At 38.3% G+C, this 27,496-nt stretch overlaps 2 protein-coding genes across 7 annotated transcripts in view; both read left to right on the top strand.

Annotated features, from left to right (window-relative positions):
• The window catches only part of RAD51C (RAD51 paralog C), a 51,904-nt gene extending 26,431 nt beyond the window's left edge, over positions 1-25,473 (top strand). The window contains exons 5-9 of one of the 6 annotated variants that reach the window (XM_027626167.1): positions 3,023-3,154; positions 12,707-12,773; positions 14,205-14,265; positions 23,337-23,397; positions 24,387-25,473. In XM_027626167.1, the coding sequence (XP_027481968.1) occupies positions 3,023-3,154; positions 12,707-12,773; positions 14,205-14,265; positions 23,337-23,397; positions 24,387-24,503 (438 nt within the window). In that variant the 3' untranslated portion in view covers positions 24,504-25,473. Of the gene's footprint in view, positions 1-3,022; positions 3,155-12,706; positions 12,774-14,204; positions 14,266-15,257; positions 15,314-20,103; positions 21,573-22,446; positions 22,971-23,333; positions 23,398-24,386 lie in introns of those variants that run through there. The other 5 variants (XM_027626165.1, XM_027626170.1, XM_027626169.2 and 2 more) reach the window with 5 other exon arrangements.
• Positions 25,019-25,414, top strand: LOC113939086 (60S ribosomal protein L32-like). Its single transcript, XM_035724411.1, has one exon. The coding sequence runs from the start codon at positions 25,019-25,021 to the stop codon at positions 25,412-25,414; it is 396 nt and encodes a 131-aa protein (XP_035580304.1).
• Positions 25,474-27,496: the final 2,023 nt, after the last annotated feature.

Raw genomic sequence — 27,496 nt, 5'->3', positions numbered from 1 at the left:
TAAGATTCCATTTATTTGAGAGCGAGCATGTGCACATGCACTCAAGTGGGAGGGGAAGGGAGAGGGAGAAGCAGACTTCATGCTGGGCAGGGAACCGGACCGAATGGTGGCTTGACTCAATCCCAGGACCCCAAGATTACAATCTGAGCCAAAGGCAGACTTTTAACCGACTGAGCCACCCAGGCGCCTCCAAGATTTACCATTTAAAAGTGAACGATTCAGGGGTGCCTGGGTGGCTCAGTGGTTAAGCATCTGCCTTCAGCTCACGTCATGATCCCAGAGTCCTGGGATCAAGTCCTGCATCGGGCTCCCTGCTTGATGGGGAGTCTGCTTCTCCCCCTGCTTGTGCTCACTCTCTGTCAAATAAATAAAATCTTAAAAAAAAAAAATAAATGTGAACAATTCAGTGCAATTAGTACATTCACAATGTTGACAGTCACTACCTCTAGTTCCACAATGCTTTTATCACCCTAAAAGGAAACTCATACCCTTTAAGGAGTTGCTCCCTTTTCTCCCTGCAAAGACTCTGGCAACCACCAATCTGTATTCTGTCTCTATGGATTTACCTATTTTGGATATTGCATATAAATGGAATCATATGATGTGTGATCTTTTTGGTCTGGCTCTTTCACTTAGCATAATATGTTCAAAATTCATCTGCTTTGTAGCTTGTACCTGTACTTCATTCCTTTTTATGGTGGGATAATACTCTGTCGTATGTATACGTCATAGTCTGTTTATCCTTTCATCTGTTGATTTGGGCTGTTTCTATCTTTTGATTATTGTGAATTGTGGCTGCTATGAACATGTGTGTACATATATTTGTTTTAGTACCAGTTTTTAGTTCTTTGGTGCATGTACCTAGAAGTGAAATTGCTGGGTCATGTGGTAATACTGTTTAATTTTTTGAGGAACCACTGAACTGTTTTTTTCATAGTTGCTGAACAATTTTACATTCTTACCGCCAGCATATGAGGTTTTCCTTGATTTTAATTTTGCTAAACTTATGTATCCATATCTGACCTATGGCAAAAATCATGCTACCAGTGAGCACTTGATTGCTGTCCAATTCAAAAGAAGTTGCTCATCTTGTGATGATCAAGTACTGTTTTAACATGAAGGCTGGTTGATATTTTTATTTATGTTAGCAAGTGTGATGAAAGTGAAACAACAAAGGTGCGCTTTTTAATTGAAGTGTAATTGATGTACAATATCCTGTTAGTTTCAGTTGTACATCATAGTGACTTGATATTTTTACACATTGTAAAAGAATCCCCACAATATGTCTAGTTACCGTGTGTCACCATACGCAAAAGTATTTCCTTGTATGTGGGCTCTCTTTCCCTTCTAGAGGTTCTTTTTTTTTATTTTTAAAGATTTTATTTATTTATTTGACAGAGAGAGAGGGAACACAAGCAGGGGGAGTGGGAGAGGGAGAAGCAGGCTTCCTGCAGAGCAGGGAGCCTGATGCGGGGCTCGATCCCAGGACCCTGAGATCATGACCTGAGCCGAAGGCAGATGCTTAATGACTGAGCCACCCAGGCGCCCCGCCTTCTAGAGGTTCTTATCCAAGACTTGGTTCTGTTGCCTCCCTTTTCATTGATGTCTTCCCTTATATCTAGTCTAAGTTAGCCTTCCTCTACTTTACCACCTACTTATTCATCATCATTTCATACAGTTTCATTTCTTCATAACTCCTATCATTATCAGAAATTATTCATGTATTTGTTTGCATGTTAATTGTCCTTTACTCCACTAGAACATAAACTCCAAGAAAGCAGGGACCTTTTCTCTTGTTCCCTACTACCTGTAACAGTGACTAACGTATAGTAGGTATCAATAAGCACATGCTGAATGAAGGAATGAATACTCTAATAAAACATGCAAAAATGGGTTACTTAGACATGGTGTCATCAAATCCTCTTCTTTAGCCTAATCCCTATTAGGTAGAAAAATATATAATCTTACAGGGTTTTTCTGGTTTATATCCAAATTCTGTTTGTTCTTGGATGTGAGGTTTATATATTACTCTAATGTCACTGTAGGAGCCATTATTTGGATTATATTAGAAATGCAACTGTCATAGGCACCTGGGTGGCTCAGTTGTTAAGCGTCTGCCTTTGGCTCAGGTCATGATCCCAGGGTTGTGGGATCGAGCCCCACACTGGGCTCCCTGCTCCGCGGGAAGCCTGCTTCTCCTCTCCCACTCCCCCTGCTTGTGTTCCTGCTCTCCCTATCTCTCTCTCTGTCAAATAAATAAAATCTTAAAAAAAAAAAAGAAATGCAACTGTCATGAAAATGTTTATCATCTGTAAGTGAACCTTCTTGATTGGAATTCCAAGACAAACCTGCCTCATGCTGAATTCTATATTATAACGGATTCTGTAATGATTATTAAGGAAGAAAAGTATACAAAGAATTTGAAGTTTTTGAAGAAGATACAATATTTGAAGAGGTTTTTTTTAAACATTTTATTTATTTATTTGACAGAGACAGAGATAGCGAGAGCAGGAACACAAGCAGGGGGAGTGGGAGAGGGAGAAGCAGGCTTCCCGCTGAGCAGGGAGCCCGATGGCGGGACTCGATCCCAGGACTCTGGGATCATGACCCGAGCCGAAGGCAGACGCCCAACAACTGAGCCACCCAGGCGCCCTGGAGAGTTTTTTTAAACATAAAAATCTTGAAGATAAAATTGAAATATTGAAGAATTTGTTTTACTAAGACCTCAGAAGTGCTTTTTATCAGTGTAAAATGCCTTTGTAAAGATTTGTATAGTGGTAAATTATAAGAAAATTATAATTGCTTCTTTATGTTGAATTACTTTTCAAACCAGAGTACATTTTAACTTTTGGTGATGAATGCAGAAAGCATTGGGTGAATAGATTTATTTTGGAGAGTTAGAAAAAAGAACTCTGGATTTTAAAGATTTGTTTTTTCTTGGAATGAACATGCTTTTGGGATGCCAGTTTTTAAATTTTATTTTTAATACCAAACCTAATATCATTATCTCTTCTGTATTTAGGTTCGATTAGTGATAGTGGATGGTATTGCTTTTCCTTTTCGTCATGACCTAGATGACCTGTCCCTTCGTACTCGATTACTAAATGGCCTAGCCCAGCAAATGATCAGCCTTGCAAATAGCCACAGATTAGCTGTAAGTATTATTAGCCAAGAGAATTTTATAATAAAGTCAAACTTGTATAAAATATTAATGTTTAGAAATAGCTGAATAGAATTTGACTAAAAGCACATAATACAGTTTTGAATCGTTTTTGTTTGATTTTTTTTAAAAATTAATTCCATAGTGTTGTATATTAGTTTTCCTAGAAAATAACAAGCATAATCAAGATGCCATATTTTAAAATGGAATTGTTTGATAAAGAAATGCCACCTTTGGTAATTGCAGTGTTGGGGTTTTTTTAATGTAATAGATGATGTTTTTCAGGTAAACTCTTCTAACATCCCCATTTTTCTTTTACTCTGGGTCTTTTATTATTACATGTTGTATAATCACAGACTCAAACAGATAGAAAAATTACATAGTGTGAACAACCTAGATGTTTGGAGGTAGAGCTGACTCTTCTAGATTTGAAATGTGAGGTCAGATATAAAGATAAATTCAGAAGTGACGAGACAAAGGAGTGAGGTAATGACTTTTTTTAACTACATATTTGCCGTCACTTTCCACTCTAAAACCCCGTGCCACTTCTCACACCAATACACACACTTGTCCAGGAGGGAGATGGGAAAAGGTCAAGCCACTTAACTTGATTTTCTTGTATTTACCCTGATTAGAGAGTCCTTTGTACATATCTGTAATATACCATAATTAGATAAAGAACTCCTCAATAAAATCATTTCAAAACATCTTTTCTTTTGAGTTTTTATATGTATTTTTCTGCCATATATTGAAAAGCATAGTGTCCTGTGTTTGAATTATTTCTTGTATTAATTTTTAATTTAGTATCTGTTAATATCAATGAAGAGCCCCCAGTAGGGGGCACTCAAGACTAATGGGTTGCATAGTTCTTAAGTTTCGTTTTGTTAGTTGACTAGAAATAGCTTTATCTTTTCTGATTAAAAAAGTAATCTAAACAGTAACATGGAATACTATGCAGTGTTTAAGAAGAGTAATGTAAATATACATGTACTAACACAGAACAAGATATGTCCAGATATATGGTTAAGTAAAAAGATTCAAGTCACATAATATATTTTATGTGATCCCACTTTTGAGAAAAATAAAAATTCTATATGTGCATTTATATTTATATATATCAACAAAAAGATCTGAAAGGCTCAAAATGTCCATAATGACTACTTCTAGAAATAGGATTTTGTGGGGTTGAGAGCATACTTTTCCCTCTATGAATTCTTCTTTGCTTTTTTTTCTTTAAATTTTTTATTGTTATGTTAATCACCATACATTACATCATTAGTTTTTGATGTAGTGTTCCATGATTCATTGTTTGTGCATAACACCCAGTGCTCCATGCAGAACGTGCCTTCTTTAATAGCCACCATCAGGCTAACCCATCCCCCCACTCCCCTCCCCTCTAGAACCCTCAGTTTGTTTTTCAGAGTCCATCATCTCTCATGGTTCGTCTCCCCCTCCGATTTCCCCCCCTTCATTCTTCCCCTCCTGCTATCTTCTTTTTTTTTTCCTTACCATATATTGCATTATTTGTTTCAGAGGTACAGATCTGTGATTCAACAGTCTTGCACAATTCACAGCGCTCACCACTTTGCTTGATTTTTTTAATTTCCCAGTTACCATGTATAGAAGCATTTAGGACTTTTGATAATAAATACATTTCACAATTTTATATATGCTTTCTGTAAAAGAAGTTCTAACCAATCAAAAGTGTAGAAAGTAAGTAAGGTATCTATTACCCAGAGATAATTATTCTTGAGTTTAGTGTACCTATTTTTCCAAACGTATTAAGTTTTTTAAGTTTTTATTTTTATTTTAAAGTAATCTGTATACCCAACATGGGCCTTGAACTCACAACCTTGAGATCAAGAGTTGCATGCTCTACCGAGTCAGCCAGGTGCCCCTATATACACATATTTTTTTTAAGATTTTTTTTCTTTTTATTTAAAGGTTTTATCTACTTATTTGACAGAAAGACAGCGAGAGAGGGAACACAAGCAGGGGGAATGGGAGAGGGAGAAGAAGGCTTCCTGCTGAGGAGGGAGCCCAATGCGGGGCTCGATCCCAGGACCCTGAGATCATGACCTGAGCCAAAGGCAGATGCTTAACCGACTGAGCCTCAGCCACACAGGCGCCCCATATTTATTAAAGATCATATTCATGGGTGCCTGGGTGGCTCAGTCATTAAGTGTCTGCCTTTGGCTCAGGTCATGATCCCAGAGTCCTGGAATTGAGCCCCACATAGGGCTCTTTGCTCAGCAGGGGAGCCTGCTTCTCTCTCCCACTCCCCCTGCTTGTGTTCCCTCTCTAGCTGTCTCTCTCTGTCAAATAAATAAAAATAAAACATTAAAAAAAAAATAGGGCACCTGGGTGGCTCAGTCGTTAAGCATCTGCCTTCGGCTTGGGTCATGATCCCAGGGTCCTGGGATCGAGCCCCGCATCGGGCTCCCTGCTTTGCGGGAAGCCTGCTTCCCTTCTCCCACTCTCCCTGCTTGTGTTCCCTCTCTTGCTGTGTCTCTCTCTGTCAAATAAATAAATAAAATCTTTAAAAATAAATAAAATAAAAAAATAAAGATCATATTCATGCTATTATACAAAGCAGTTTTTTGTTTTTCACTTAATATATTGTGAGCATTTTTCCATATACAATACTTTATAAGTATACCTTAACAGCTTATCTAGTGTTCCATTGTATGATTATAACATAGTTTTTTGTTTTGTTTTGTTTGTTTTTTAAAGATTTTATTTGTCAGAGAGCGAGAGAGAGAGAGCATGAGCAGGAGGGGAGGAGGAGGAACAGGGAGAAACAGACTTCCTGCTGAGCAGGGAGCCTGATGCGGGACTCGATCCCAGGACCCTGGGATCATGACCTGAGCCAAAGGCAGACGCTTAACCAACTGAGCCACCCAGGTGTCCCAATGTAGCATAGTTTTTTTTTTTTAATTTATTTACTTTTATTAACATACGAAGTATTATTTCAGGGGTACACAACTGTGATTCATCAGTCTTACACAATTCACAGTGCTCACCATAGCACATACCCTCCCCAGTGTCCATCACCCAGCCACCCCATCTCTCCCACCCGCCTCAACTCCAGCAACCCTCAGTTTGTTTCCTGAGATTAAAAGAGTCTCTTACGGTTTGTCTCCCTCTCTGGTTTCTTCTTGTTTCATTTTTTCATCTCTTCCCCTAATCCTCTGCCTTGTTTCTCAAGTTCCACATATAATTGAGATCATATGATACTTGTCTTTCTCTGATTGACTTACTTCGCTTAGCATAATACCCTTTAGTTCCATCCACATCATTGCAAATGGCAAGATTTCATTTTTTGATGGCTGCATAATACTCCATTGCATATATATACCACATCTTCTTTATCCATTCATCTGTCGATGGACATCTGGACTCTTTCCAAAGCTATTGTGGACATTGCTGCTATAAACATTGGGATGCATGTGCCCCTTTGGATCACTACATTTGTATCTTTGGGGTAAATACCCAGTAGTGCAGTTGCTGGGTTGTATGGTAGCCTTATTTTCAATTTTTGAGGAACCTTCATATTGTTTTCCAGAGTGTCTGCACCAGCTTGCATTCCCACCCACAGTGTAGGAGGGTTCCCCTTTCTCTGCATCCTTGCCAACATCTATCATTTCCTGACTTGTTAATTTTAGCCATTCTGACTGGTGTGAGGTGGTATCTCATTGTGGTTTTGATTTGTATTTCCCTGATGCCAAGTGATGTTGAGCACTCTTTCAAAGCATAGTTTTTTATTTTTTTATTTTTTAAAGATTTTATTTATTTGAGAGAGAGAATGATACAGAGAGAATATGAGAGGAAGGACGGTCAGAGGGAGAAGCAGACTCCCTGCAACTTGATCCCGGGACTCCAGGATCATGACCTGAGCCGAAGGCAGTTGCTTAACCAACTGAGCCACCCAGATGCCCCTCATAGCATAGTTTTTTAATCACCCCCGTATTGTCTTTAAAGTTGGCTTCAGTTTTTCACTATTGAAAAAACTGCAGTCAGGACACCTGGGTGGTTCAGTTGGTTAAGCGTCTGCCTTTGGCTTGGGTCATGATCCCAGCGTCTTGGGATCCAAGTTCTGCATTGGGCTCCTTGCTCAGCGAGGAGCCTGCTTCTCCCTCAGCCTGCCCCTCCCCCTGCTTGTGTTCTCTCTCTCCCCCACCCCCCCCGACAAAGAAGTAAAATCTTTAAAATAAATAAATATATAAAAATAAAAAACTGCAGTCAGCAACTTTATATATGCCTTTTTCTCCGTTTATCCAGTTATTTCTGAAAGTATTACATCAAAGGAATATCTCTTTTTATTTACTTATTTTTTTGGGGGGGTATCTGTTTTTAAATATTACATTATATTTTATCAAATCACTCTCAGAAACCATGTTCCAAAGTATGTTCTCTATAGCAATGAATGGGAATTCTTGTTTTTCCACATCTTTACCAACTTTGAGTCTTTTAAATCTTTGCCAAACTATGATAGAATCCTTTTAGAGATTCATTAATTTGATTATTAGCAGAAATGTTTTTTAGCAGCTTTATTGAGATTTAATTACCATACCATAAAATTCTCCCTTTTAATGTGTACAGTTCAGTGGTTTGTAGTATATTTACAGAGTTGTGAAACAATCACTATCTTAATTTTAGAACATTCCCATCACCCCAAAATGAAATCCCGTGCTCATTAGCCGTCACTCTCCGTTGCACCCTCTCATCAGCCCCTGAGAACCATTAGTCTGCTTTCTGTCTGTATAGGTTCATCTTTTCTGGATGGTTTATATAAATAGAATCATTCAATATCTGGTCTTTTATGTCTGGCTTCTTTCACTTAGGATAATGTTTTCAAGATTCATCCATGTTGTAGCATATATCAATATCCTTTTTATGACTGATTAACTTTGCATTTTCTCTCAATATATCACATTTTGTTTATTCATCAATTGAAGGACATTTGGGTGACAAGTATATTTTTAAAGCAATGAACTTCATAATTTAGAAGTGATTGTTACTTCACTATTTTAAAGATTCATTCTTTAATATGGTAAACCCAATGTTTTTGCAGAGGTCATGTAATTCTTTTATAAGTAATTGCTAAAAGTGCAAATTCTGATTTGGGGTTGTTTAACAGTTGGTAAGCCAGTACATCTATTTACATTTATATATCTTTTCTGATATCTTAGGACAGTTGTTGCTAATGAATGCACAAAGCAAATCAAGATAGAGCACAGATGCCCACAGACACAGTTCAAAGCTATGGCAGCTTGATGCTAAGATGCTGAGTATCATTCCCAGGGGAAGGAGCTTGGTGATGCTGCTCTCCCTGCCTGGGTGCAGTCTGCCTCTATGGCGGTTCTCTGCAAAACAAAAGCTGAAAACTATATTTGCTTTTCACTTTTTTTTTTTTTTTCATAAAAGTGAAAATCCTCTTTGGATTTCTTATGGTTAGCAAAAACAGGTACTAATATAGGTCTTTCATAAAAGTGAAGTGGCATAACAGGAACTTTTCAAAAGCATGGGATACCTGTACTCTGTAAACCAGTGCTGTCTGATAGGACTTTCTGGGAAGATGAAAATGCTCAGTCTAATACAGCAATTGCATGGCTATTGAGCACTTGAAAAATGGTTAGTGCTACTGAGGAACTGAATGTCTAATTTTAATTTAATTTTAAAAAGCTGTGTATGTGCCTAATGGTTGCAGAATTGAATGGTGTGCCTCTAACCAAAAAGTGTTGGTATAAATATCCCAGTTGCTAGAGCTTAAACACTCGGTGGTCTGTAAAGGGTATTATTCTGCATGTTGGGGATGCCAGTTAGTCATATATTTCAGTTAATTACCAATTTAAATTCCTGCTTAGCTTTTTCTAAGATGCCTGATGTGACATGGGGAAGCCACTGTGGCACTTAAGGGAAGAGAAACTAGAAGAAAGTCATGTCATCCAGTTTGTGCCTAATTGAAATCCAGATGGAGCACAGATTTCTCCTTTGTAGACAAACAAAAATTTTAGGGTGTTATCAGCGCAGGGGGAATAGCCAAACAGCCTTTTCTTTCTCAGTTTCCTTATGGAACTGGTGCCTTTTTCAGAGTAGGTACCTTTCCTCATTGCTTTTCATAGAAGTTCTTCATCACTGTTAGCTTGCAGTAGTATCAGTCATATTTCTGGGGGGAAGATCTCTATTGGAAGAATATTTAAAATAACTCTTTCTGGAGAATTTGGGGCTGGGAGGTGTCAAATAATCTTTTACTGTATTCAGTCAGCTTTTTTTTTTTTTTTAAGATTTTATTTATTTGTCAGCACAAGCAGGGGGAGTGGCAGGCAGAGGGAGAAGGAGAAGCAGGCTCCCTGCTGAGCAGGGAGCCTGATATGGGACTCGATCCCAGGACTCTGGGATCATAACCAGAGCTGAAGGCAGTCGCTTAACTGACTGAGCCACCCAGGTGCCCGGTATTCAGTCAGCCTTAAACACTCTTTTTCTCTACTGTCCTTCATTTTGAGGCAAGGGAAACAAAAAAAAAATGATTGGGACTACATTAAAATAAAAAGCTTCTGCATAGCAAAGGAAGCAATCAGCAGCACTAAAAGGCAACTTACTGAATGGGAAAAGGTACTTGTAAATGATATATCCAGTAAGGGGTTAGTATCCAAAATACATAAAGAATTTATACAACTCAGTGCTTATAGGCCAGGTCTTTTGGCTTTAGGGCAGTATTTTAAAAAACCCAGAATTTATACAACTCAATACCCCAAAAAACAAATAATCCAATTAAAAAACAGGCAGAAGACGTAAACACATATTTCTCCAAAGAAGATGTACAAATGTCCAACAGACACATGAAAAGATGCTTAACATCACTCATCAGGGAAATCTGAATCAAAACCATAGTGAGATATTACCTCACACTGTTAGAATGGCTAAAATAAAAAACACAAGAAACAGCCAAGTGTTGGCGAGGATGTGGAGGAAAAGGAACCTTGTGCACTGTTGGTGGGCATGCAAACTCTTTTTGTGGTCACTGTGGAAAACAGTATGGAGGTTCCTCAAAAAACTAAAAATAGAATTATCAGTAATTGTATTCCTGGATGTTGACCCAAAGAATAAGAAAACACTAATTCAAAAGGATATATGCACCCCCATGTTTATAGCAGTGTTATTTGTAATAGCCAAGATATGGAAGCAGCCCAAGTGTCCATTGACAGATGAATGGATAAAGAACGTGTGTGTATATGTATGTATGTGTATGTGTGTGTATATATACAGGCTCTTAACTATAGAGAACAAACAGATGGTTGCCACAGGGGAGGTGGGTGGGGGAATGGGTGAAATAGGCAAAAGGGATTAAGAGTACACTTATCGGCCGCCATCATGAACGACACAGTAACTATCCGGACCAGGAAGTTCATGACTAACCGACTACTTCAGCGGAAACAGATGGTCATTGATGTTCTTCACCCTGGAAAGGCAACGGTACCTAAGACAGAAATTCGGGAAAAACTAGCCAAAATGTACAAGACCACACCAGATGTCATATTTGTTTTTGGATTCAGAACCCATTTTGGTGGTGGCAAGACAACCAGCTTTGGCATGATTTATGATTCTTTGGATTATGCAAAGAAAAATGAACCCAAACACAGACTTGCAAGACATGGCCTGTATGAGAAGAAAAAGACATCAAGAAAACAGAGAAAGGAACATAAGAACAGAATGAAGAAAGTCAGGGGGACTGCAAAAGCCAACGTTGGTGCTGGCAAAAAGAAGTGAGCTGGAGATTGGACAACAGAAGGAGTAAAGATGCTGCAGTGGCTTTATCTGTGGTGGTTGTGCAGATTTTTCATGAGAGGATCAATAAAACTAAGAATGTTAATAAAAAAAAAAAAGAGTACACTTATCTTGGGGCGCCTGTGTGGCTCAGTCGGTTAAGCATCCAACTCGTGGTTTCAGCTCAGGTCATGGTCTCAGGTCCTGGGATCGAGCCCCATGTCAGGTTCTGCACTCAGCAGGAATCTGCTTAAGGATTCTCTCTCTCCCTCCCCCCTGCTTGCTCACTCTCTAAATAAATCTTTAAATAAAGAGTATACTTAATGAGCACTGAGTAATGTATAGAATTGTTTAATCGCTATATTGTACACTTGAAGCTAATATAACACTATGTTAACTAAATTGGAATTAAAAAAACAAAAAAATTACTATCCTTCAAAGCATGGAATCTTTTCTATAGGTCACTATTCAATCCAAAAGAATTAGTACTATTTTTAGCCTTGAGGGCCATTTTGAGTAAAGCAACACCTATATCTGTTATCAGTAGACTATAATTTGGAGTCATTTGACTTGATTGCTGGGTTTTATTTTTTACTACTTCTGTATTTTCTTTATGATTTTAAGTCTTTTCTCATAATTTTTGCCTCGGGTTCTTCCTTTTCCTATAAAACCAGAAATGGTAGTGTATTTGCCTCTTTCCTAAAGATGTAAACAGTGAGTTATTAAGTATCTCACACTCTTTTGATTAAATATATTCTAGAGAGGCAACAGTGGTAGCAAAAACAAAAATACCAGACTCAATCTTTCTTTTTTTTTTTTTTTTTTAAGATTTGGTTTTTTTTATTTGAGACGGAGAGAATGAGAGAGAGAGAGAGAGAGAGAGAGAGCACATGAGAGGGGGGAGGGTCAGAGGGAGAAGCAGACTCTCTGCTGAGCAGGGAGCCCGATGCGGGACTCGATCCAGGGACTCCTGGATCACGACCTGAGCCGAAGGCAGTCGCTCAACCAACTGAGCCACCCAGGCGCCCCAGACTCAGTCTTTCTAAGCTTCTGATTTCTCATGTGTTAAACTGGAATAATAACATCAAAAAATATTAATAATAATACCTCATTCATGGGGTTGTTGTGAAGGCTAGATAATGAACGTACAGCACTTAGCATAGTTTCTGGCATGTATTAAGTACTCAGTAAATATTTATCACCACTATTGATATTCCTGCTGTTGGTCTGGTGATTTCTTTTTCTTTCTTTTTTTTTTTTTAAGATTTTATTTATTTATTTGACAGAACGCAGGCAGAGAAAGAGGAAGAAGCAGACTCCCCGCTGAGCAGGGAGCCCAGCACAGGGCTCGATCCCAAGACCCTGGGATCATGACCTGAGCCAAAGGCAGACGCTTAACCGACTGAGCCACCCAGGCACCCCTGGTCTGGTGGTTTCTATTGGCTTTTCCAAAATTTAAATTATAAAAGTGAGGTTTTTCCAATGCTCCCAGTTATGAAGTTTTTATACATGGTCTCTTTACACCTTTATGTATTTATTATCTGTTACATTTTTATTCTTCCATTTTCACAATTTTTCTTGTCTGTTAAAAATGTTTATGCTCAATAGATTCATGTTTTCAGATAACTTATGGACAAATTAAAAAGTTATCAGAAAAGTTTTCATTACCTAAATATATTTTTCTTTAAATTGTATTCAGAACACTAAAATCACAGAATTATTTCCTTGATAATTTTGGGGAGAGATTCACCTAATTTTCTCACTTTTTTTTTTTTTTAGGTACTTTTAACTAATCAGATGACAACGAAGATTGATAGAAATCGGGCCTTACTGGTTCCTGCGTTGGGTGGGTAATTAATCAGATAAGTTTTTGTTTTTTTTTTAAGTTTTTTATTTATTTAAGTAATCTTAACAACCAACATGGGGCTTGAATTCATGACCCCAAGATTAAGAATTAATAGGCTCTTCTGACTGAGCCAGACAGGCGCCCCAGATAAGTATTTTTAACTTAACACATTTTTTCTACCTCTTTCATGTGATGCTTGTTGAGTACTGTAAGCACCATGAAAGCAGAAATTGTATCTGATTATTCACTGAAAAGTCTTAGTATGGAGCACAGTGGCTTTAGATACCCACTCATCCTTTCAGTTATTTTAACAACCATTTATTGAGCATCTACTATGTGGCAACTATTGTGTCAGGCACCAAGCATATAAATATTCTTAAGATGACTCTTGCCCTCAGAAAGTCTTAGGCAGAAGGAAGGGGGAATCCGTTTAAATACACATCACACTACAGTGAATAGACTTATGACTCTTTCTAACCTCAGTCATGGTTTTGTTAGGACACAATGCTTCGAGAATTTTCTTTTACTGAATTCTTTAAGAATATTCTGTCAGAGTTTTTGCTTTTCTTCTGGTAGCCAGAAATATGTTAGTAGGTCTGATGATATGGAAGATTGATAAAATGTTGGCTCAAACTATAAAGTTTTCTGAAAGCAAATCAAGGATACTGATCTTCAGTATTTCCACAGATAGGTAAAAATCTGTTAATCTCAGGATGTTACCCATGTGTACAAGGGGTTTTGAAAGTATAAGTATATTCTGGGAGGGTATGTGCTATGGTGAGCGCTATGAATTGTGTAAGACTGATGAATCATAGACCCGTACCTCTGAAACAAATAATATGTTATATGTTTAAAAAAAAAAAAAAGATAGCAGGAAGGGAAAAATGAAGGGGGGAAATCGGAGGGTGAGACGAACCATGAGAGACTATGGACTCTGAGAAACAAACTGAGGGTTGTAGAGGGGAGGGGGTTGGGGGGTGGGTTAGTCTGGTGATGGGTATTAAAGAGGGCACATTCTGCGTGGAGCACTGGGTGTTACGCAAACAGTGAATCATGGAACACTGCATCAAAAGCTAATGATGTAATGTATGGTGATCAAATCCAGGCGGCCTTTCCTCCATCCTGCATTCTCCCCAATATACAGTCACCCTGTAAATATCCAATCCCACTCCCGCTCCAGTATCTCTTGGTTGGGCTCCTACGTATAGACATCAGGTATGGACCTCTTAGTTGGTCCCAAGTAACATGCCAGGTATTTTTCTTACACTGGAATACATAAAACTACACAAAGAACATGAAAAAAAAGAAAGTATAAATATATTCTTGTGTTAAATTAGGTAAAGTGAAACTGTTCTGGTCAGAGGCATTCTGAGAGACTTATAACCTTGTCAGTAAGGCAGTATACAGTTGTTCTGTTCTTGTTCCCACCAGGGGAGAGTTGGGGACATGCTGCTACAATACGGCTAATCTTTCATTGGGATCAAAAGCAAAGGTCAGTATAGAAACAAGTTAATAATTCTGAATATTGGATAAATTACACTGAACAGTTATATTTTCTTAGATCTACTCCAGTGGATGAAATCTGCAGTGCCTCATGAATGAAAGCTTTTGTTGCCTTGTCCTCTATTACCAAGGGAAAAACATAGAAACATGTTGTTAAACTGCACATTTAGCTAACATAGGAAGTTCTTTGGAATATGTAAATGATGGGGTGCACCTGAAATGAGTAGGTGGCCAAAGAATGCTACCTTCTAAAGCTCTTTGAAATCAAGTACCATTCATTAGACTTGAAGAAGGAGGTGGTACTCTGCGTTCCTAGAAGGGACTGAAAGAGGAATAAAATCAGGACAAAAGGAAAACTTTTTGAGGTTAGCTTTAGGACTAATTTATGTGGAAAATAGGATGGCTTTTCCTAGTTGCTTAATATCTTTCTTGTATGAAATTGTGTCTGTTTTTGCTTTCTTTTGTATTTTGCTATCCTACTTTTGGTTATCCAGTTACCTGCCTTTGACAAGTATTGTTCTTTAAAATAAAACTATGACAGCATGAAACCTTTGTATTTGTTTTTAAAGCTGCTGAGCAAGTGAACAAACCAGCTTTCATTCTCTTTAAAATAGGCAAGTGAAAGCTGTGGACTCTTCTGTTCTATACTCCTAGAAATGTCAGATTTATGCCAGCCCCTCTGCTTTGAGATTAATTTGTATAACTGAAAGAACTTGGTTTGGAAATGCTCTAATGAAAGGGGGAAATTGAGAAAGTGTGTGGGCAAAGATGGAAAAAGGGTTACTTAAATATATATCAGGTCTGGTCAGTGATATTGTCTTCGTTCTTTACCTAGATTTTATTTATTCTTCTCCAAACTGAAAATTAAGTCATGCCTGACCAAATTGGGTTTTACTTATTCAGAGCTCATAGCAGAATTTATTACACTTACATATATCTTTTTAAACTAATTCATGTTGTTTGTATCTCTTTTAAAAATAGCATTTCCATGGGGCGCCTGGGTGTCTCAGTCGGTTGAGTGTCTGCCTTCAGCTCGGGTCATGGTCCCGGGGTCCTGGGATCAAGCCCCGCATCGGGCTCTCTGCTTGGCCAGGAGCCTGCTTCTCCCTCTCCCTCTGTCTACCACTCTGCCTGCTTATGCACTCTCTCTCTCTGTCAAATAAATAAATCTTTATTTATTTATTTTTAAAGGTTTTATTTATTCATGAGAGAGAGAGAAGCAGAGGGAGAAGCAGGCTCCCAAGGAGCAGGGAGCCCGATGCGGGACTCGATCCCAGGACCCTGGGATCATGACCTGAGCCGGAGGCAGACGCTTAACCATCTGAGCCACCCAGGCGCCCAAATAAATAAATCTTTAAAAAAAAATAGCATTTCCAAAGAGCTCAGGTAACTTTTTTTTTTTTTTTTAAACACATAGTGCTTTACGATTAGTTCTCTAAATAAGTCATTGTATTCTGGATCACAAAAGGAACTCTTTCTTCAGCAACAAACCCCATTGTAAAGATTTCACAACAGTTATCCAGATGAGAATCTTTTGAACATATTGCTTATACTTTCCCAGATTTAGGTGTTCTATAAAGTGTTCAAATGCTTTTAGGGATTCTCCTTGAACTAGTATATAGTAGTAGTCATCCACTGTTATTCTACTACTAAATATTCACTAATAGAATACATCTAAAGAATAAAAATAATATGAGCAAAGCAAGATATTTCATCTTTTTTTTTTTAAGATTTTATTTATTTGGCAGAGAGAGACACAGCGAGAGCAGGAACACAAGCAGGGGTAGTGGGAGAGGGAGAAGAAGGCTTCCTGATGAGCAGGGAGCCCGATGTGGGGGCTCGATCCCAGGACCCTTGGGACCGTGACCTGAGCTGAAGGCAGACGCTTAACGACTGAGCCACCCAGGCACCCCAAGATATTTCATCTTTTAATGCATTCATCAGAAGGAGATGATTGCCTTCTTTATCAAATTCTAGAAGTTAGCATTCGTTAGGTAACCGTGAGATCAGAAAATTACGCTTACTTTTTAGAGTTAATCATTTTATGACTTTCAGCTTCTTACTCATCCTTTCCAAGAAATTGGAGAATGGTGTTGAACACTGACATTGTAGTGGATAGATTTTTTTTTTAAGATTTTATTTATTTAGGGGCGCCTGGGTGGCTCAGTCGTTAAACGTCTGCCCTCAGGTCAGGTCATGATCCCGGGGTCCAAGCTCAGCGGGAAGCCTGCTTCTCCCACTCCGCCTGCTTGTGTTCCCTCTCTCTCTGTGTCTCTCTCTCTCAAATAAATAAATAAAATCTTAAAAAAAAAAAAGAATGACTTAAAGATTTTATTTATTTATTTTGAGAAAGAGTGAGAGAGCACGAGTGCGGAGGAGAGGAAGAGGCAGGCTTCCTGCAAACAGGGAGGCCGATGCGGGGCTCCATCCCAGGACCCTGGGATCAGGGTCCAAAGGCAGACACTTAACCAACTGAGCCACCCAGGTGCCCTGAATTAGATAGATTTAAGGGAACTCTGTTCCATAAGTTTTTTTATATCCCAAATTATCATTTTAGGACTGCTTGCTTATGATAGGTATTTAACTGGGTAGTTTATATACAGTATTTCATATAATCCCTTCAATAACTCTTTGAAGGATCTATACCTACATAGAAGTGAGAAGACCAAGGCTGCCCAGAAAGATTAAGAGTAATTCATGGCTACCATTTATTGAATTTTTATTAACTGTCCTTTATTGTGCTAAGCATTGTGTGTGTGTATTAGTATTTCATTTTATTTTCTAAATAACTCTATGAAATAAGTAGTAGTATCCAAATTTTATAGCTGACTCTATAATAGAGTCTGTTTCTTTTCTTATAATTGCTGTTTCTACAGTGTAATTACAGTATTGTGTTGATGGCCAGCAAATCTGAAAGTATAGCTCTTATCCTCCTTTTTAGATAAAATCCTTTTTTTCCAAACTTTTTTCCCCCAGGCTGGGGATATATGATACGTAATGTGCATACTTTTATTATAATCAAAATAAGTTGACTTCATTTAAGAGAATTAAAAGTTTTGTTCTTTATTGTTTGAAACCAGTTATCTTAAAAAAAGAAAAGAAACCAGTTATCTTTAAGTCCTTAAAGTTGCATGCAATCTTGTCTGTGTTTTAAAATTTAGTTTATCTTGGGCGCCTGGGTGGCTCAGTTGGTTAAGCGACTGCCTTCGGCTCAGGTCATGATCCCGGAGTCCCGGGATTGAGTCCCGCATCTGGCTCCCTGCTCAGCAGGGAGTCTGCTTCTCCCTCTGACCCTACCTCCTCTTGTGCTCTCTCTCTCACTCTCTCTCTCAAATAAATAAAATTAAAAATAAAATAAAATAAAATTTAGTTTATCTTGAAAGGACAAAAATAGAAATTCACACTGGGGAAAAATAATTATAAAAATGAACACTTCCAGTTTGAGCAGAAAACTAAAAACCTTGATTAGCCAAATCTATATTGAGAATTGAACCCAAGTGTCCCATCTTATACTCTAGTCCCCATCTTTCACCAGAAACACCTGATTTTTACCCTTCGACTAACAATGAAATGACATTCCAACAGTTATTCAAATAAGTACTTTTGTCTCTGTCCTGTATATTGTGCGGGTTTTCCTCCAGTTTGCATATTCATGATAATATGAGGCTGAGATTGTTCAGAATTATATCACTCTTTGCCAAGAAGATCTGGTGGTAGAATGGAGTAATATATCAACACCCCCACACAGTGTTTCATATGTGTGCTCAGCTTTAGAGCACAAATTGTGCTTCTGTCTTATTTCTTCCTGACCCAAACTGTGTAGTTCAGCCATATGTTAAGCTTCATCTCAGCTGGGGCCATGAGCCAAGTGATTCTTTGGTTTAGTTTGTTGTTTAAAAAGATCTCTTGAGATGCAGATATGAAATATAAAATTATTTTATTTTTACTTAGGAATTTGAGGAAATTTTTCATTCTGAATATTTAATGCCCACTTGACTTTAGGATTTTTATTTTTTATTATTATTTTTAAAGATTTTATTTATTTATTTGACAGAGAGAGACACAGCAAGAGAGGGAACACAAGCAGGGGGAGTGGGAGAGGGAGAAGCAGGTTCCCCACTGAGCAGGGAGCCCAACGTGGGGCTCGATCCCAGGACCCTGGGATCATGACCCGAGCCAAAGGCTGACGCTTAATGGCTGTGCCACCCGTGCACCCCGAGGATTTTTAATAAACATGTAAAAGCTTCTAAAAGCTTACTTTTTTTTTTTTTAAGATTTTATTTATTTGAGAGAGCACAAGCAGGGGGAGTGGCAGGCGGAGGGAGAGGGAGAAGCAGGGAGCCCGATGCAGAGCTTGATCTCAGGACCCTGGGATCATGACCCAAGCCGAAGGCAGATGCCAAACGACTGAGGCACTCGGGTGCCCCAAAAGCTTATTTACTTTTTAATAATTTTCTCAGAAAATTCAGATGTATTGGGTATCTTTTTGGACATATGGTGATATGAGGTGATTTAGATAACTAATTTTTCAGAAGGTTAGCTAATTTTTGTTTTATTGACTCAAAAAGAGTGTTTTTTTTTAAAGATTTATTTGAGAGAGCGAGAATGAGAGAGAGCACATGAGGGGGGGGAGGGTCAGGGGGAGAAGCAGGCTCCTTGCTGAGCAGGGAGCCCGATGCGGGACTCGATCCCGGGACTCCAGGATCATGACCTGAGCCGAAGGCAGTCGCTCAACCAACTGAGCCACCCAGGCGCCCATAAAGAGAGTTTTTTTTTAATAAGGCAGGTTAAAATACACCATGCTTCTATTTTTCTGTTATTTATATATATATATGTATATTTTTTTAACTTTTATTTATTAAAAAAATTTTTTTTATAATCTCTGGGCCCAAAGTGGGGCTCCAGCTTACAACTTGGAGATCAAGAGTCACATCTTCTACCAACTGAGCCAGCCAAGTGCCCCAATTTTTGTTATATTTTGTATTAAAGATAGAATTATCAACCCTAAAGCATTATAAGAATTTATAATCTCTGTCCCTAACACAACTATTCTTATATTACATACTACATTTTTGCCTACAATCACAGTTACAGAGTATATGACATTTTGGATTCTGCTGGTTTTGTCCTAAAAGTACAAACCTAAAACATTAAGCTAATGGACTGTGATCTCTGATTGCTTCTCTTTTCTCTTTTGAAGATTTATTTGTTCATTTGAGAGAGAGAGAATGTGTCCATGCACCAGGAGGAAAGGGCAGAGGGAGAAGGAGAGGGAGAGAGTCTCAAGCAGGCTCAGCGCTCAGTGGGGCTTGATCCCAGGACCATGAGAACATGACCTGAGCCGAAATCAGGAGTCAGATACTTAACCAACTGCACCACCCAGGCACCCCTGATTACTTTTCGTTTGAATTGTTTCTGAATAGAGGGGCAATTTCAAACTTTGAAGAGTAACAGATCATAAACCAAGATGTCCTTTTTGAATTGTCTTTGAAAACGAATCAGACACTACTACTGCCTCTTTTGTGGAGCAGCCTTCCGGGGCCTCCTCTGCAAATGGGCTCCTTGGCCTAGCATCCTGGTCCCCCATGATCACCTGTCGAGGCCCATGAGGGGTTACTGCCAAGGTTCCCACCAGCCCATAAGCGACAGCATGGCAGCCTTCTCCTCCAGCAGCTTGCTCGTGGCTACCTCTGGCTATTTCCAGTGAGTCCTGGGTTCCACTTCTGGTAACAGCTCCTGTGCGAGTGCAGCCATCCCTCACCACCCTGCTTTCCCCAAGGCTGACTCGGGTCACTGGTGGGCAAGGTTTTTTTTTTTTTTTTTTCAGGAATTCCACTCTCCCATTCATGGCTACAGTGTTGGAGTCCCCAGAATGCTCAGAATCTCCTCAGGCCTCCAACAGCATGATCACCTGTGACTTGGCTCTGGAAGCCATGAGGAAGCAGCCTGGTGGCCAGCCTGGCAAAGTCAACACTGGGCCCCAGTCCTGAGTGGCCACCACCAGCCACCAGCCTCATTCAGAATGTGCTGGGCTCATCAGAGCTCTTCTCCTCCCCTCCTGGTAGACTAGACAGGCTGCAGCAAGCAGAAGCAGTTGGGTTCTTTTATATCAAAACAGCAAAACACCAAAAGGGAAGTTGAGAGAACCCCACTATTTACTCTCCAAGCCACACTCAAGCCTTCCTGACATCCTGTAACCATGTGCCTTGAACCAAGTAGAAAATAAACTCCAGGGGTGCCTGGGTGGCTCAGTTGTTAAGCGTCTGCCTTTGGTGCAGGTCATGATCCTGGGGTCCTGGGATCGAGTCCTACATCGGGCTCCCTGCTGAGCAGGGAGTCTGCTTCTCCCTCTCCCTCTGCCCTCCCCCTGCTTGTGTGCACTCTCTCTCTCTCATATAAATAAATAAAATCTTTAAAAAAAAAAACTCCAAGCAGCCAGTAAAAAAGAAATCAACATTACATTGTATGTAAATAAGTGGTCCTGTTAACTCAGTTTATGATTTTTCTCTAAGTTAGAATCTGCATTTTGTGCAGTTATGTCAAATCTTTTTTGGGGGGAGAGGGATATGGTATTTTTTAAAATTTAAATTCAATTAGCCATCAAAGTACATCATTAGTTTCAGGTGTAGTGTTCAACAATCCATCAGTTGTGTAGAACACCCGGTGCTCATCACATACATCAATTTTTTAAAACTGGTAAATTGTGGGGTGCCTGGCTGGCTCAGTCAGTAGATCATGCAACTTGATCTTGGGGTTCTGAGTTCAAGCCCCATGTTGGGTATAGAGCCTACTTAAAAATTTTTTTAAATTGTGGTAAATCGTACATATCATAAAGTGTATCACTTTAATCGTTTAAGCGTAGTTTGGTGATATGAAGTACATTCACATTATTGTGCAGTCATCACCACCATCCATCTCCAGAACTTTTGCATCTTCCCCAACTGAAACTGTTCCCATTCCCACCTATTCTTCCCTCCCCCGAGCCTATGGCAACCACCATTCTACCTTCTGTCTCTGAATCTGACTACTCTAGGCACCTCATATAAGTGGAATGATAACAATATTTGTCCTGTTGTGCCTGGCCTTTTTTCACTTAGCATAGTTTTCAGTGTTCACTATTACATGTGACAAGAACTTGCCTTTTCAAGACTAAATAATACTCTGTTATATGTATAAACTACATTTTGTTGGGGCGCCTGGGTGGCTCAGGTGGTTAAGCGTCTGCCTTCGGCTCAGGTCATGGTCCCAGGGTCCTGGGATCGAGCCCCGCACCGGGCTCCCTGCTCCACAGGAAGCTTCTCCCTGTCCCTCTGACTGCAGCTCCCCCTGCTTGTACTGTCTGTCAAATAAAAAATAAAAAATCTTTAAAAAACAAAAACCAAAACCATTACATTTTGTTTATCCATCCGTCTGTCAGACACTTGGGTTGCTTCTGTCTTTTGACTATTGTGAATAAGTTATATCAGTTTTAAAGTAATTTTGAAAGCACTTTAAAAGTTTTTGCTTAGGGCGCCTGAGTGGCTCAGTTGTTAAGTGTCTGCCTTCGGCTCAGGTCATGATCCCAGGGTCCTGGGATTGAGTCCCACATCGAGCTCCCTGCTCGGCAGGAAGCCTGCTTCTCCCTCTCCCACTCCCACTCCCCCTCCTTGTGTTCCTGCTCTTGCTGTCTCTCTCTCTGTCAAATAAATAAATAAAATATTTTTTAAAAAATATTTTTTAAATAAAAAAATAGAAGTTTTTGCTTAGGCGCCTCGGTGGCTCAGTCAATTAAGCATCCAACTCTTGGTTTCAGCTCAGGTTATGATCTCAGGGTTGTGGGATTGAGCCCCAAGTCTGGCTAGGTGCTCAGTGTGGAGGTTGCTTGAGATCCTCTCCCTCTGCTCCTCCCCTTGCTCTTTCTCCCTCTCTCTCAAATAAGATAGATAAAATCTTAAAAAAAAAAAAGTTTTTGCGTAGGCCACCTGGCTGGTTCAGTCTATAGAGCATAAGCCTCTTGATCTTGGGGTCGTGAGTTCGAGCCCCATGTTGGACATAGAGATTACTTATTAAAAAATTTAATAAAAGTTTTTGCTTATATTTGTTGCTATTACAGTATTTGAGCAAACTTAGTAAGAGCTTAGAATTTTGTATCTAACTACTTTTCAGCTTTCAATTTTATGTTACTTTGTAGGGTACATAATAAGATTCTACCGAAACAGACCTTGTTCTGTCTTGACAGTGATTCTTCTGGATATAATCATTTTGAAAGAAAATGTCTTCCTTGTTTATTTGTATTAGTGTGATAAGAGTATTTCTCCTCATTTATATCCCAAGAAATTGTCTTAATACTTCTATCGTACCACACAAAAAGTACACAATTACTGCAGAAAGTTGGAAAAACATAAACAAAAAAAACAATATCTTGTAATAACAACTTAACTTTTTAATTGTAGTCTTCTAGTAATTTTTCTATATATGTGCATTTACATACTCATAAATGTGACTCATAGAGCATAACTTTTACTTAATGTATTATTAATATTTTATCTCATTAAATATTTTTTCCACCTTATCTTCTTAAGCATCAGTAGTATTTTGTCATGTAGAAATTTATTTGAATTATTCATTGGATGTTTAGGTTGCTTTAAAATTCCACTTATATAGGGGCGCCTGGGTGGCTCAGTCGTTAAGCATCTGCCTTCAGCTCAGGTCCTGATCCCAGGGTCCTGGGATCGAGCCCCGCATTGGGCTCCCTGCTCAGCAGGAAGCCTGCTTCTCCCTCTCCCACTCCCCCTGCTTGTGCTCCCCCTCTCGCTGTGTCTCTCTCTGTCAAATAAATAAATAAAATCTTTAAAAATAAATAAAATTCCACTTATATAAACAACTCATTATTATATGTAATAATTATTATATATATACATATAGCTATTGATTAAAGGAGTCTTTCTGATATTTCTTTGTTTTCTGTGTCCTTAGGGAACAAAACAATAGAATTGTAGTGAAAAACTATAAATTTAAATTATTAAATCAGTCATCTAATGAAGATCATGTGTTTGTATATATTTATTTTTCTCTAAGCAGGTTGGCAACATTGTACAAATCACCAAGCCAGAAGGAATCTACAGTACTGTTTCAAATCACAGTCAGTATTATTTGATTAGAGTGGGGTTTTGGTGTTGGTGGGCAGTAATTATCTGAAGAGAGCATTTACAAATTGCTTCTGTTAACTTCTGTAGGCAGCAAGTATATTTGAGGACAGCTTTTGATGCTCAGAACATTATCCCCAAAATAGTAGTATATATACAGAATATTCTAGTGACAATTGGACTGAAATTTATTCTTAAGAACAGAGAAAATACTTATTTGTAGGCTAGTGTGTTCCATGCCATATGTAATGTCAGGATATTAAAAATTATTTTTTAATTTAGGATATTAAAAATTTTTAAAGTGAAAGTTGTTAAAGATTTTCCAAGAAAAAATACTAACGTTATTCATTTTAGTCTGTAGATATTATAGATCTATCATAGCCACCAAATATATCCTGCTTTAAAATGTTAATTTTCCTATAATTTAAAATCATAGAACACTTTTTTGGCTGAAATGTGCATATTTATCAGTAGTGTTGAGCCAAATATATTCTTGGCATCTCATTTTTTAAGGACAAAAACAGAAATAGAAAGAGATTCTGAAACTGAATTATCGACTTAGTCTTTGTACTGCTTAGGTGCATTTAAAGTATCCTAATTGGAAAATTAGAGTAGTTGTGAAAGTAAATTTGTAAAGCACCTAAGTAATTACATGTTACTTCCTTTTACTCTTCAATAGAGTCACCATAAAGTTTGTTAAGATTTTTAGAGTGCATTTGTATAATGCACTGGTATTTCTGTTGTGTATATATAAACAATATGTAAATAAATAAATACAGATATAAAATACTGTAGATATAAAATACGGTAGTAAGCTTTGGCTTGGACACCTCTTCATGAGGTTTAACCTCTTCATTCGCAGTGGTTAATAACTTCCGTCTCAAGAATAAAGTAGCTCTTTTATCAATTACTTAAAAATATTTGGAAAACTAATCGTTATTTTAGTTGTTCTTAAACCATACTTGTATATTTCTTCATCTTCCAGCCTCAGGGATTTAGAGATGCTGTTGTTGCAACTGCATCTTCTTTGCAAACAGAAGGTTCATTGAATTCCCGGAAACGGTCACGAGAATCAGAGGAAGAACAGGAATCCAAAGACTAGTCTTTAAAGTATACATATATGTTGATGTTGGGAGATGTAATACATGCAAGCAGTAGACTCTTTACTTTAAAATATAAACACACTATGGCATATATGAATCGAGTATATGAAGTGAATGTGAAAAACACTGAATTTTTCTAAAGCAGTTGTACAATTATATTTTTTCCTGTTTTCATTTTTAGTAACAGTCAGAGATGATACAGGTATTGTATTTTTGCAGATGTGGAAAGCTGATCTCGTGTGGCCAATCTGAATTTACCATTCGAGCTGTTTTTTTCCTCTTTCGTTTGTTAATTGCCTAGAAAATCCTAGGAAGAAAAGAGTTTGTTTTTTTTTCACATTCCTATTGGGTTCTCTTTTAAATGTGTTTTTTTCCCTCTTTTGTTTGTTAATTGCCTAGAAAATCCTAGGAAGAAAAGAGTTTGGTTTTTTTTTTTCACATTCCTGTTGGGTTCTCTTTTAAATGTGTAATTCTTAAGAATGACTTGTTTTTGAGCCATCTCTTACTTGGCATCATGGCTGCCCTCAGACCTCTGTTGAAGCCCAATACCATTAAAAAGAGAATCAAGAAGTTCATCCAGCACCAGTCAGACCCATATGTCAAAATTAAGCACAACTGGCGGAAACCCAGTCTTAGACAGGGTGCACAGAAGATTCAAGGGTTAGATCTTGATGCCCGAAACTGTTTACAGGAGCAACAAGAAAACAAAGCACATGTTCCCCTGTGGCTTCTGAAGTTCCTAGTCCACAATGTCGAGGAGCTTGAAGTGCTCCTGATGTGCAACACATCTTACTGTGCAGAGATTGCTCACAATGTTTCCTCCAAGAACCACAAAGCCACTGGAAAGACCAACCTAGCTGGCCGTCTGAATTACCAGTCCCAATGCTACGCTGCGCAGCCAAGAAAATGAATAGACAGCTTATGTGCACATCATATTTGTGTTAATAAAACCATAAAATTACAAAAAAAGAAAAAGGCTTGTTTTTACTATTATAAAGAAAAGCCAGCACCATGAGTCCTTAGGGAACTTGAGTCAGCATATTATTATATTCAGTTTTAATGGTAGGATACAAATTTTAGATGACCAATCAGATTTTAGTGGCCCCAATCCTAAAATCTAAGCCATTTATTTATTTTTTTATGTTATTTTATGTTAAGGGAAGGACTTTGGAGCTGTTACCTATCTAGAAAATGTCTAGAACGTTCATCTTCCAGAATAGTCAAGTTGATAAACTCAATTATTTATTTATACATTTTTGAAACATGGTGTGATCCATTCTAGAATTCTAGATGCATTGACATTTTCCTTTGAATAATCTTAACACTTTGAATAAATTAAAAAATTTGGATTCTTGAGTGGTTTTAAAATCATCTAAAAATGTTTTGGCACCTGATTCTTCTCAATTCATTCACAAAATTTACTCTGGTTCCCATTGGAAGAAAATTAAATAATTACTGTGACAACCATGTTCTCCAGATTTTAGTGACAATTGGTATTTCCTGTCCCAGACCACTAAATTTATAAAGTTTTAAAATACAATTATTCCGTAATTGATTATATATAGAATAACCATAGTTTGCCAGGACTTTCTTGAGAATGAAAGTAGACACTGCTAACAATTACACCAGGACAGTGGACATAAATCAGGACCATCCCAGGCAAATCAGGCATATGGTCATCCAATTACATAAGACTAACTTCAAATGACTAGTGTAGAGTGACTGATTGTAATTATGAGGCATATATTTTTATTAGTGCAGTCATTACTAAAAAATTACCCATCATTTTATATTCTCTCTGCTCAGATCATAAGATCAAGAGAGTTGAGGGGGTTATAAGTGATAAATATCAGTGTTACTAGGCATCAGAACTATAGGAATCTCATAAAGCGTCATAACATTGTACTTTAAAGAACTGTAGGACCCGGAATATAGACAAAGCCAGGTGTTTTTGCTTTTTGTTTGCAACTCTTTTTAGGTAAACTTTATGTAAAATAGCCTTTCAGGGTGCCTGGTGGCTTAGTCGGTTAAGCGTCTGCCTTCAGCTCAGGTCATGATCCCAGGGTCCCAGGATCGACTGAGTCCAGTCTCCAGCTCCCTGCTCAGCTGGGAGTCTATACCGTCTATACCTCTCCCTCTCTGCCTGTCCCCCCTACCCTATCTCAAATAAAATCTTAAAAATAACCTTTCAAAGTTGTTGTTATTGCTAAAAAGATAATTATTTTCCTAGTTACACACTTAAATCTTAGTCTGCTTGGGCTGAAGTAACAAAGTACCGTAAACTTAAGCAACAAATTTTTCACACAGTATTAGAGGCTAGAAGTCCAAAATCAGTATGCCAGCATGGTGTAGTTCCAGGGAAGCTTGTAGATAGCCGCCTACTTACTGAGTACTCACAAGGCCTTTCCTTGGTGAATGTGCATGGAGAGAGATCTTTCTTTTTATAAAGCCACCAGTCCTATCAGATTAGACTTCACCGTTATGACCTCATTTAACATTAATTACCTTCTAAAAGCCCTATCTCCAAATACAGTCACCCTGAAGGTTAGAGCTTCAACATGAATTTTGGGAACAGAATTCAGCCTGTAGAGTTACAGGAAATTTTGGGGCTCCTGGGTGGCTCAGTCATTAGGTATCTGCCTTCAGCTGGGGTCATGATCCCAGGGTCCTGGGATAGAGCCCCGCATCGAGGCCCCCCATCAGGCTCCCTGCTCAGCAGGGAGCCTGCTTCTTCCTCACCCTCTACCTGCTGCTTCCCTTACTTGTGCTCGCTCACTCTCTCTGTCAAATAAAATCTTAAAAAAAAAATACAGGAAATTTAAAGTATGCACACATATATTTTTTTCACACATGAATTTTTTAAAAAATTATATTGTTACCTGCTTTTTAAAGAGCCTAATATATCCTCTTGTGCTCCACATAATTTTTCTGACAGTTTTTAATGGTTGTGCATAATTTTAAACTTTTTGGAGTTTTAGTTATTACTATATTT

The sequence above is a fragment of the Zalophus californianus genome, chromosome 16 (genome assembly GCF_009762305.2).
Source record: "Zalophus californianus isolate mZalCal1 chromosome 16, mZalCal1.pri.v2, whole genome shotgun sequence".
Lineage (NCBI taxonomy): Eukaryota > Metazoa > Chordata > Mammalia > Carnivora > Otariidae > Zalophus > Zalophus californianus.
The sequence above is the reverse complement of the archived record's forward strand: the minus strand, read 5'-3'. Positions and strand labels throughout refer to the sequence as shown.